General features: G+C 41.8%; 1 protein-coding gene across 2 annotated transcripts; it reads left to right on the top strand.

Annotated features, from left to right (window-relative positions):
* Positions 1–730: 730 nt before the first annotated feature.
* Positions 731–5561, top strand: LOC120676719 (transcription factor GTE3, chloroplastic-like). Of its 2 annotated transcripts, none has more exons than XM_039958046.1 (2): positions 731–1592; positions 5044–5561. In XM_039958046.1, exons 1-2 carry the CDS (start codon positions 886–888, stop codon positions 5087–5089), a joined length of 753 nt encoding a protein of 250 aa, XP_039813980.1. In that variant the 5' UTR covers positions 731–885; the 3' UTR covers positions 5090–5561. The 2 variants fall into 2 exon arrangements, with proteins under 2 accessions (XP_039813980.1, XP_039813981.1); XM_039958047.1 differs by having other exon boundaries at positions 5037–5561.
* The last annotated feature ends 6209 nt before the right edge of the window (positions 5562–11770 follow it).

The following is an 11770-nucleotide window of genomic DNA, read 5'->3' as shown; positions in this document are numbered from 1 at the left end:
CTTAGAGGAGCTGTTGGAGAGTATTTTTCCATCAAAATCTCCATTCCCAACGATGAGGAAAAATACAGAGAATTTCTTGGACTTACTCTAGTAGGAGCTAAAATTTAGCATTTGATGTTAGCTCATCCAAATAGGCTTAATTTTATTATCACTCCTCCATCTTTGGCATGGTTCACCAAATGAATTGAGCGATTTTGAAATTATGTTCTTGTGTGAACACTAGAAATAATCCACGGATGTAGGCCTTGCTTAGTTGCAAAATTCAAAATTCCAAAACTATCCCATCAAAAGAGAATTTTATATGCATAGAGTATTAAATCTAGACAAAAAAATAAATTGTATAGTTTGCTTGTATCCGTTCTTTTCTTTTAGAAGAGCCAAAATTCATTGCAAGATGAATCTAATGAGCCTAATTAAACTATGGTTAGACACTAACTTGCTATAATAATTGCTACAGTAAATATATATTAATGCCAGATTAATTAGTGTTAATAAATTCGTCTCATAGTTTAAAAAAATCTGTAATTAATTTTATGATTAATTTATATTTAATACTTTAAATTTACAAAAATTCTATTTTAAAAATTTTACGAAGACAACTAAACTAAACAAGGCCGTAGTACTACTGACCGGCTCTCCGTACGGTACGGCGTACGCGTCCACACTCCACAGGGGGTGCTCCGGTAGAAACCCCAAATTCCACCTATGCCGCGCTCAAAACGCCCGCCGCCTGGCTTTTTCAACAAGTCCGGGCCCACGCGGCGGCGGACTGACGCGGACGCTCCGTCTTCCGGTGGCGGCGCGGGAGCTTTTCCGGTAGGGTTAGAGTCGGGAGCCGGCGGAGAAATTCCCCTCCGCCCAAACTTGAAACCGCAAAACCCACCGATGCCGCGCCCAAAGCGCCCGCCGCCTGGCTTTTTCGATGAGTCCAGGCACAAGCGGCGGCCGACGGCGGCGGACGCGGGCGCTCCGTCTTCCGGTGGCGCCGCGGGAGGAGCGGGCAGCTGCTGCGATCTCAGCCGCGCGTTCGGGCGCTGCCGCGCGCTCCTGGACGACCTGCTGCGGCACGACGACGGGTGGGTATTCGAGGCCCCCGTGGACGCGCGCGCCCTCGGCCTCCGCGACTACTACACCGTCATCGCCGACCCCATGGACCTCGGTACCGTGCTCCGCCGCCTCGAGCGCCGCCGCTACGCCGACCCGTCCGCGTTCGCCGCCGACGTCCGCCTGACGTTCCGCAACGCCATGTCCTACAACAACCAGGGCGACCCCGTGTACGAGAGCGCCGCCGAGCTCTCCGGGATATTCGAGGACGGCTGGGCCTCCATCCAAACAGAGCTCCTGCCCCCGCCGCCGACGGACGCCGAGCGCAAGGTGAGGTTCAACGACGATCTGACGGGGCTGCCGGTGGCCGCGCAGCGGACCGTGGCCGGGGTCCTGAAGAACCGGGGTGCGTGCCTGGTGGAGAAGAATGGGAAAGTGGAGGTCGATCTGGGCAAGGTGGATGCCGCGACGTTGGATGAGCTCGGTCGACTGGTCGCAAAGCATCGCGCCACTGGCACTGACGTGGATGCCCGGAGCCCCCGATCCAGGTAATGCTCGTGGGTGTGCTGGTCTAGTTTACTCTTTGATTACGTGATGTGGGCACATGGAGATTATGAATTGCGTTAATGCTTCAGTAATCTTAGCAAATTCCCCCCAAACTGCAGCCTTTTCTCGATGCCTGTCTACGATGATGGCAATGTCTGCGATGTACTTTAAGGGTACATTGTTGCATGAATGATTGGTGAGATTTCGATGATGTAGCTGTATGATAGATTATTCTCCATTCTAAAGATTCTGGATTTGCAATAGGAAGTTGAGCGACTTGGGAATTTTAGAAGTCTAACTGTGTTGATCTACGTATAATGCTGTCTAGGATTTTATCAATTGAATTCTGGTTGATGGTCAGTGATTAGCTTCTGTCCATCTAAATTACTTGGACACGAGCTGGGAAATTTTAGGTTGTGTGGATCCAGACAACCCTCACTGCGGTTGGGTTGGATTGTAGCATATTGTCCATTGTACTGCTTACGAAAAATGGTAATGGATCCTGTTTTATATGTCCCTCCAACCATGCTTATGTGTTGTCTGAGATATGGAACAGAAAATCCTTTGTTGTATGCAGTTTTCTTTGTTGTCTGAGATATGGAACAGAAAATCCTTTGTTGTATGCATTTTTCTTTAATGTGTTATGTTGCATACACAACTGGCTCCAAACAAGCCATAGATGATAAAAAGTGACTGGGCAGGAGTCAACACTTATTTAGAGGTACATTGCACAATATGATCATCTGAGTGTTCTTAGTGTCACCCAAAGCACTTGTGCTGTTATGATGCATAAATGCATTCTTTTTGTTCACTGGTCCTAGTCATGCTTCTATGAATATACACAGGATGAACTTTGAACATCCTCCTAAAGTATGTAAAAAGTGAATTTGCTCAGGCTAGATAGTATCATGCTTAGGCCCTGTTTAGTTCCCAAAAAATTTCAAGATTCCCCGTCACATCAAATTTTTTGACACATGCATGAAGCATTAAATGTGGTTTAAAACTAACTAATTTCACAGTTTAGCTGGAAATGATGAGATGAATCTTTTGAGCCTAATTAGTACATGATTGGACACTAATCACCAAATAAAAGCGAAAGTGCTACAGTAACCAAACCCAACAATTTTCGCGAACTAAACACGCCCTTAATAGGCATTGGCTGGCTGATTTGATGCTAGCGTGAGCAATGATGTCTTGAAACTAGTTGGTCATTTTGGTTCTTGTATAAACTAGCCTAAATGCCATGTAGTAGTGCAACTAGAGTACAATTCCTGCACAATTAGGTGCCGAAACAAATCTGAAAATATTAATAAACTGTAGAAGAATATTGACCTCTATGCTTATCTGTGATAGTAACCATATTGGTTGCCAAACCTGTACATTCACTTTTTACCCTAGTTTTTGTGTTATTCTAGTAAATTTACCCATATATATTTGCATGGTTTGGTGTCTTAGTTCATTTTGTCCCTATTTTTATTTATTAGCTATTGTTATTATTCTATAAATTGGAGCAGAATGGATTTTTAATCATTTTTAGGGTAAAAGCAGTTCTAGCATAAGATTCGGATGGCTGTCACTTTATATCAATCCTGAAATTAGAGGGCACTGATTGTATACTCCTGTTCTTGTGCTGTTCAAATCTAACGATGAGCGTATCTGAATGAAAGAACTGCATACAGATTAGAGTTGTTGGTTGTTTAGGACCTTATCATCTTTTATTTTTCTGAAAATTTATAACATCTAATGGTTGGGTATAATATCAATTAGGGCTGCCACAATGCCAATTTGAAGGTGCTGTGCCTTATGTCTTATGAAAACTCTTATTGAAGTTTTTATTTTCTTTCTCTTTTCTCTTCTTGTACGTGGGAATAGGGACCCCAGTCCCTTTCCAAGTTGGCTGGTCTATCGATGCACGGTGTTTTATGTTTTGCTTTTATATTATTTGATCCCTAAAAATGTATTTGTTGGTTACTGTTTAAAGAAACTGTGACCAGGGCCCACCAAATTGAGCAGCATATGTATTTTTTCCCTTTTTTCCAAGAATGCATAGCATGCCACCGATTTATATTTTTTGAGCAACTGAAGATACACGCATAGGATCTAGTTTCCTTTGCCAAATGTTCTATCACAGTTTATGCTAATGCTACCAAATGTTTTCTGAACCTTTTATTCCACAGTTGAATTGGTGTAGCAGTGTCCTTGCACATTATATGGTGCATCATCGTTTCTCCAATTCTCCTAGACTCCTAGTTAGTTACACTTTGTAGCCAAGGGCACTATTTGTATTATCTGTTACGTGCTTATTACATGACTGAGGTGCCGATTCGGTCTCATGTCTCAGATTCAGTTTCCGTAGACATTCTCGAGAAATGCAGTTTGTTCGTTCTCAGTGTTTATGTGTACAAACTAGTTGTGACAGTAAGTAATAAGAGTGTCTAAGTGGCATGCTTTCAGTTTGGTTTCGTGAATTAAATCAACTTTAAATTTGTTGTTTTAATAGCAGAGCATATTTTCTCTTTTCCTGAGCTTTTAACCATGCACATATAATACATGGGTCATGGCAGCAAACAGATAGCTTTCATGGAATCAAGCTGATGCTTCATGCAATGAATAATTAATTAGTTATTGGTTACTGCAACATGTAGTAGGTTAAGGAGTGTTAAGCAAATTATATGATATGTCTTGGTCCTTCTGAGAATAATAACTGGTCCAATAAAGATGTTCTATGGATGAAATCTGGAGTGTAGTTGTTGCAATTCTTATACCATTTAAGTTTTTGGAGCGAAGGAATTCAAGATAGTTATATTCGTATGTAGTACTTAATGTATTAGTGTTTTCTCATTAATTACTAGGCTTTTATTTAGTCTAACTCTCATATTTTCTGCTCAGAACCTGTGACGACATTGTGTTATATACTTCCTGACTTGAGTAGATGGAGCAGATGCTAATATGTATAGTTATATTCGTATGTAGTACTTAATGTATTAGTGTTTTCTCATTAATTACTAGGCTTTTATTTAGTCTAACTCTCATATTTTCTGCTCAGAACCTGTGACGACATTGTGTTATATACTTCCTGACTTGAGTAGATGGAGCAGATGCTAATATGTATGTCATTCGTACAGCCAAAGTTTGGGCATAAAATGCATTGGAGTATATGAGGCACAACCTTTTTAAAGAGCATCAAAATTTATATCTTATATTATTCTTCTTTAGTTGCTCAAACTTGTTGGATCATGATATCTGCATACTGACCTGAGAGAGCTGACTTGGTTTAAGTTGGTTTTTAATGTTCGAATTGGATTTTCGTTGAGTTGATTAAAAGGGCATAGTGAATAAGAAACACAAGTTTATGATCTTTAAAAAATATACGATTATACGGTATATGCTGGCATCAAAACATTTTGGTTTAGCTTTATCTTAAAACTTAATGTTTATCCTCTTAGTTTGCAGGATCCATGAGCGCTGCCAATCTGAAGAACCAACCCCCAATAGGTGATGCATGGTTTTACCTGAGTAGCCTACTGCATTGATCTAGCTGCTTCCAATATAGCACTGGTCATGCTGTCATGCTGTAGTCCCAAATTCTGGTGGCTTGGACTCGACTTGAACGCACCTTGTCATAGTTATTACTGATCGTGCATTTTGGGGGTTTTCATTGGATTACCCTGTGGTAAAAATGTTACCTTTTGTATTGATGGAGGTGCCTTGCTAGCTGTTGTATGTGCATAATTGAGTGTTCTGATCCTAAAATACTTTGGGGATCAGGCGGAGGAATGGGAAGGAAAATCAAAGATTTGCTTAATTATAAGATGTATGTGAAGTACATCGGTGTAATATTTCTCGTGTATGAGGTATTTGTAATTTGTCCATTGTGGTCTATAGACTGGTGATTAGTAGAGCAGAAAGTAATTCTTGCATATAAATGATATGCTAGTATACATCTTTGACCAAAAGATGTGCCACTGAAATCAGTCTTGGTCCAATGATAGCTGTTTTGATATGTGGATAATTTTGCCTAAGCAGTGCTATAACAGAAATGCTTATCTAGGGGAAACGTCAACACTCGCCGTTCAGTGAGTGGGTTGTATTGAGCTTTCGTCAATTAGCACAACGCTGTCGGTTACAAAGCGTTGTCACATGGACTCGTCTAGATCTCTCAGAAACAGAATTTTCAATTTTGCATCCTCTTGGTAAGCAACTAAGAGTCTAACCCATGGTAGGTTATTATAGTAGGCCTATTTGTTCTGTACTTCTGTGCAATTGAGACTTGCAAGACTCGCAGCATGTTTGGTCTGTCACTTGTTTTTACGTTCGCTGGGTAGGTTTATGCCACGGGCTCGTGAAAGTTGTTCACTTTTTAGATTCTGCTTGTCGTTCAATCGAAGGTGGATGGTATTAGGTCAAAACCATTAACCAACGTCAGAAATTGGGCACCCGTGTTTTTCTACCAGTGTCCGGCCCATTTGAGGCCCAAGGGCCAAATTCTATTTTCTTATTAAATACTGGCTGCCGAGTTGTCGCGCTTTTTTCATTTTTATATTAAAAAAACAAAATTTCAAAAATATATGTCGAATAGGGAAATTTTCAAAAATGGGTGCCTGTAATGGGCGACAGGAGCTAAATGTAAAAAAAATTACATTTAGGTCATGGCGCCCAGGGCATATTAAACTGTGAACTTTTAAATCGATATAAAATCATAAAAAAATCAAAAAAATACAAACTAAATTGTTCTGGATTCTATGAAACAATATCTACAACTTTTGTTACATAAAGTTTTTCATTTTATCAATGTATCTTGTTATATTTTAAATACCAGTTTAATGCACTTTTATTTAAATATCAAGATCCATCCTTTGGATGCATGTCATCTTTGGCCTAGAGTGTTGCATATGGTGAGAATAGGCTTGTACAAAATTGGTAGGCCCATAAAACATTTCTAGAATAAGTTTTTAAATTAGATCTTGCAATATGTCTAGTTTAAATGAGTTATTTATCCATGCTGCTATACTGAGTATTGGAAGCCATAACTTTTACAGTACCATTATTTTATTTCCTAAGAGCTATAAAAAAAGTTTGGTAAATTTTAGATAAGCACAACTAGACCAAATGAATTATTTCACATTTTTCTAGGTACAAGAACTATTTTTCTTGATTTAGATACATTGATCAAATGAAAAACTTTATGTAACAAAAGTTGTAGATATTATTTCATAGAATCCAGAACAGTTGAGTTTGTATTTTTCTGATTTTTGTACGATTTTATATCAATTTTACAAATTCACTGTTTAGTGCGCCCTAGGCGCCAGGACCTAAATGTAACTTTTTTTTTTACATTTAGGTCATGTCGCCCACTAGATGGGCGACAGGCACCCCGCCCCCCATTAGGGGGCGACAGGCACCCATTTTTGAAAATTTCTCTATTCGACATATATTTTTGAAATTTTGTTTTTTTAAATATAAAAATGAAAAAAGGCCAAGTTGTCGCTCCAATGTACAACCGCACGATAGTACGACAGCCTGGCCACCGCCTTGGGCTATGCTTAGGAGGGATGGCAATGGGTACTTGAAATTCGATGGGTTTTGCTTCGACATAGATTTAGGTCAATTTCTCGATCCGTGAGTTTGCTAATGGATAAAAGTCAAATTTATCGAGCTTGCGAGCACGAATCTGGGATCGTAGAACCTGAACCCGTAAACACATGAGTTTTTAAAATCAGGTCCAGCAAGCAAACAGACATCATAATCGCATCCAAACTAACCTAACCGTTTCCTTCCCAATCCAGCCGCCACACCCTCATCTCGTCACACTTGAACCCCCTCCCCCCCGGCATGCGGACTCAGACTCAGTGACATTGGGTAGCAATGTCACAAAGGAACATTGGGTGGATCTTAGTCCTCCAAATCCAATCCGATGGCTCCCTTTGTTGGGCCCACATGCAGACCAAAAGATCCCCCAAGAAGCTAACAGATGCAAACAGAAGACGGAGACGGAGCAGAGTCCAGACGCCGGGATGCCGCTCGGCCATAGCGCGGGAGGCCGTCGCCGCGCCTGGCCGCTACCGGGCGGCCGCTGCGGGAGGGTGGCGCCTGGTCGCCAGGCCACTCGCTCCGTGCGGGGATGCCGCCCGGCCTGGCGCGAGAGGCTGGCGCCGGTGCGGGAGGTCGCCGAGCCGCCGCTGTGGGAGGTCGTCGAGCCGCCGCTGCGGGAGGCCGCCGGGCTTCCCTCGCGCTGGAGGTGGGCCGGCGCCGCCGCCGCCGCTGTGAAGTCTCTGGTAGGGGGAACGCCGCCCCTGCCGTGGTAGTCCTATCCTGTGCGATGCAGTGGTTGCCCCTGCCGTTTGGAAGTGAACTGGTAGTGGATGGCATTGTGAGAATTGGGCAACTTGTATGACTAATATATGCTGTAATTGAAGTGAATGGAATCAGTGCTGCTGTGATGAAAAATTTCAAGAATTACAAGAATAATTTGTATGACTCATGTGTGCTGAAAATTTGATTAAGATTGACTTGCAGTGAGGAATTGACCCCTTGTGCCATGACCTCCCATCTTTGTGATCAAGAATTGGAAACTCCCATGCCCATGTGTCTCCATTGCAGCTATGCCAAGGAAGTCTGGAAGATAATTAGCAACTGGACGTCTAGAGGAAGATGAGCTATGCCCAAAAAAATTGACAGCATGTCCCCGTAATTGGTGGATGAGGAGATGAAACATTGCAAATTATATAATAACTGGGAGCATTCGAACAACACAGATACTTGGAAACAGCCATATAGATTGATAATATCATCATATGAGTTTTTGGAGCATATAGAACACCTATTCTAATAGTAGGCCATATTGACTTGTACAAAATGCTAAACTGAGACCACAAAATACTATAGTTAGTCCTGTCCAAAAGCCATCTAACCCTTCCTGTCCAAAAGCCACCATCCTGTACAAAAGCCATCTAACCATCCTATCCAAAAGCCATGTAACCATCTTGCAAAGACTAGAACAAATCTTGATCACAGAGAATATCATCATCATAACTTGGTGCTGTCACAAGCTGGGTGAAATTACTAATGATATTGTATTGTTCAAGCTTCACATTTCCTCCTTTCTGGCTGCCATCATCCTTTGACAATGCATCATTTTTCTTTTGTTTCTAGTAATGAAAAGTCAATTATTTAGTTAAGCACTTTTTGACAAAAACAAAAGGAGATGAGCAGCTTGATATGATATACCTTTACACCTTTTTTTTGTTGGTATTGCAGATTTAGGATTCTTGCACTTCCCCTTGCGTAGCTTATCAATCCAAGTTTTTGTTCTTCTTGACTTCTTTGACTGAACCTCCTTTTTCTTTAGTTGTGCAGCACTAAGCAAATCATCTCTTTCCTGCGCATTTGGGTTGACATTTTCTTTGTCCTCACGGAGCTCATTTGTACCACCAGCAGATAGTACATTAAGTTTCTCCTCTAGCTGTGTACAAAGGCAATCAAGTGCGTTTTCTAACACCACACAACATTCTGGAGAGTGAGCTACTTTCTGTGCCAAATTGTGAAACTTATGAGACATAAATTTGTATCGTAGTTGAGCTTCCAATTTTGGATTTGCTACCACATTCCTTCCTTGCCTATCTTGTATATTTTCATTGCGTGCCTCTCTAGTCCATCTCTTTAAAATATAATGTGGTGACAATTTCTTTATGTTCATTAGATCAAGAACTTTCAGTCCATGTGCACATAATATTCCTGCCCTTTCAAACAATCGACAACTACATGAAGTTTTTTGGTTTAGAGGATCACCGATAACTGTGTACTCCAACTCAGAATTTACCTCACCAAGAAAATTCCCAACAGCAACAGCATATTTGTGTTCTCCATCCAAAGCTCTAGCACACGCAACCACAGATCTTTCATATTCGCTTTGGAAAGCTTCAAAAATAACTAGAATGTACACTTGGCTTGCTTGAACCAACATAGGTGTGCACATTAGTCTTCTTGGTAGATTCTTCCTTGCCTCAAATTCAGACTCCAATTCCTTATCTCTTTTATCTTGCACTGACCTCTCAAAATGCTTCAAAAATCGAATGATATCAAAATCTGATTTTAAATGGTTTTTCAATGCATTGTTGAAGCTCTCACTTAGCTGTGTACTTCTCACTCCTAAATTGAAGACATCTCTCATATAACATTCAGCCCATTTCTCTTTCACCTTATAAATGCTATCTAACCAAGTTTGCTTATGAACTTTGGATCTCATAATCTAAAATGCTTCTTCAAATGATGCCTCATCTTCGTGGTTAAACATACAAGCACTAAAATCATAGAGAATATGAGATTCCTCCTCATCTTCGTCGTCCTCTTCATCTTTCTCTTCACCTTCCTCTTTCTCTTCACCTTCCTCTTCCTCTGTACCTTTCACTGGAGATAAATGCTTGACAACATTCTGCATTATGTGAAAGGTGCATAGTCCATGATTTGATTATGTGGATACTATCTTTATGGCTTTTCCAATTGCTGCATCTTGATCCGTGTAAATTGTTCTAGGTTGCTTTCCATTATGTGCAGCTAGAAAAGTCTCAAATAACCATGTAAATGATGCTTATGTTTCATCAAATAGTAGTGCAACACAAAAAATAGTGGTTTCTCTAAACTGATTGAGCCCAAGAAAAACACCAAATGACCTATATTCTTTGTTTGTCTTGTGTCAAATGTGGCAACATCACCAAAGTGTACATAGTCAAGGACCATCTTAGCGTCTGCCCAGAATATGTTGGTTATATGCTCCTCACAATCTAGCTGCAAAGCATATTGGAAAGATGGGTTCTCAGTAATTTTATCATGAAAATACTTCAACATACTTCCTGCTTGTCCAAAAGATGGGTTATATGCTCCTCTGACGTTTGCTTTGCAAATAACTTTTGCGGTCATGGCAAGTGTAGCTAAGGTTAAGTGGTCCACCAACTTGACGAGTGGCCAACTCATGGGCAGCTTTTGGTCTAATACTAGAATCATCAGCTGTTTCTATTTCGAAAGCTTGGAGTTCTGAAATTGTCTGTTCTGATTTCATCAAGTGGAATGTCTCTGGTAAGTGGAGTAGGAGGTTGTGTTCAAGCACAATATCAGTGACTTCATAATTTCTTGCAGCTCGATCTAATATAATAACCATCCGAGCTTTGCAATCGGTTCTTATTTTAGCTCTAAAACACTTTCTCACATGTTCTGTTTGCCTTTTTGTTCGATGACCTTCATTGAAACAAACATATCTGTATGAAGTCACCTTACCATCCATTTTGCTTACATTTGTGCATCTTTTCCTCACATCAAAGCCCGTACGGCCGCCATATGCCACCCAAAACAACCAACCCTCATCTGGATTTGTGAATCTCATACCAACTTCATGTATCTTCCTATCAACTTTTGCCATTACCTTCCACAATAATAAATTGCACAGTATTTAAATTTCTGGAAATAAACTGCAATAATCAGAACATCTGCCATAGGCATGTAACTTAATATGTGTCACAAGAGCAAAAGTAACTCTTGCGATCTCTAGTCTTGTACAGGCATCTTTGTAAAACAAAATAGCTAAGCAATTACCCCCAAATGCCTTCATTCACTCGTGATGAGAAGATGGTGACCGGACTGTGGCCTGCAATCTTGAAGTAAAATGTTGCCTTAGGGCACACAGACGTTCCAAATCCCTGTTAAACAAAAGGCGTTGTCACAATACAGAGAAAAAAATACAACTTCACAAATCCCTTTTGGATTATAGATCTTTAATCTCCCACAATTCAAAGCTAAAGCAGCAGTACCGGTCGGTCGCGGCAGCAAGGCAGGGGTCCGCGGCCGAACCCCACTCGCGCCGGTGATGGGCCCCCTAGCCTCCCGCGGCAGCGGCCTGGGGCCAAGCGTCGCAGCGTTCCGACGGGCAGGCGCGGCCTATCGTAGCAGCGACCCGGCGGCCAGGCACCGTGGCAGCTCGACGGCCAGGGCGTGGCCTCCCGCAGCGGGCCGCCGCACCGGCAACAGCGACGCGGCGGCGGGCTCTTGCGAGCGCGCCAAACGGGACGCGAGCGCGGGGCCGAGAATTTGGGCGCCGTCCGCTCCGTCTCCGTCTCCCGTCTGCATCTGTTAGCTTTTTGGGGATCTTTTGGTCTGCATGCGGGCCCAATAAAAGGAGTCATCGGACTGG

This window comes from Panicum virgatum, chromosome 5N (assembly GCF_016808335.1).
Source record: "Panicum virgatum strain AP13 chromosome 5N, P.virgatum_v5, whole genome shotgun sequence".
Taxonomy (NCBI): domain Eukaryota; kingdom Viridiplantae; phylum Streptophyta; class Magnoliopsida; order Poales; family Poaceae; genus Panicum; species Panicum virgatum.
The sequence above is the reverse complement of the archived record's forward strand: the minus strand, read 5'-3'. Positions and strand labels throughout refer to the sequence as shown.

What these genes read in the sequence shown, in the direction of transcription:
- LOC120676719 (XM_039958046.1), top strand. Translation starts at nt 886, where the DNA reads ATGCCGCGCCCAAAGCGCCCGCCGCCTGGCTTTTTCGATGAGTCCAGG. An exon ending in GCCCGGAGCCCCCGATCCAG is followed by an intron (nt 1,593 to 5,043) that starts GTAATGCTCGTG and finishes CTTAGTTTGCAG; the next exon opens with GATCCATGAGCGCTGCCAAT.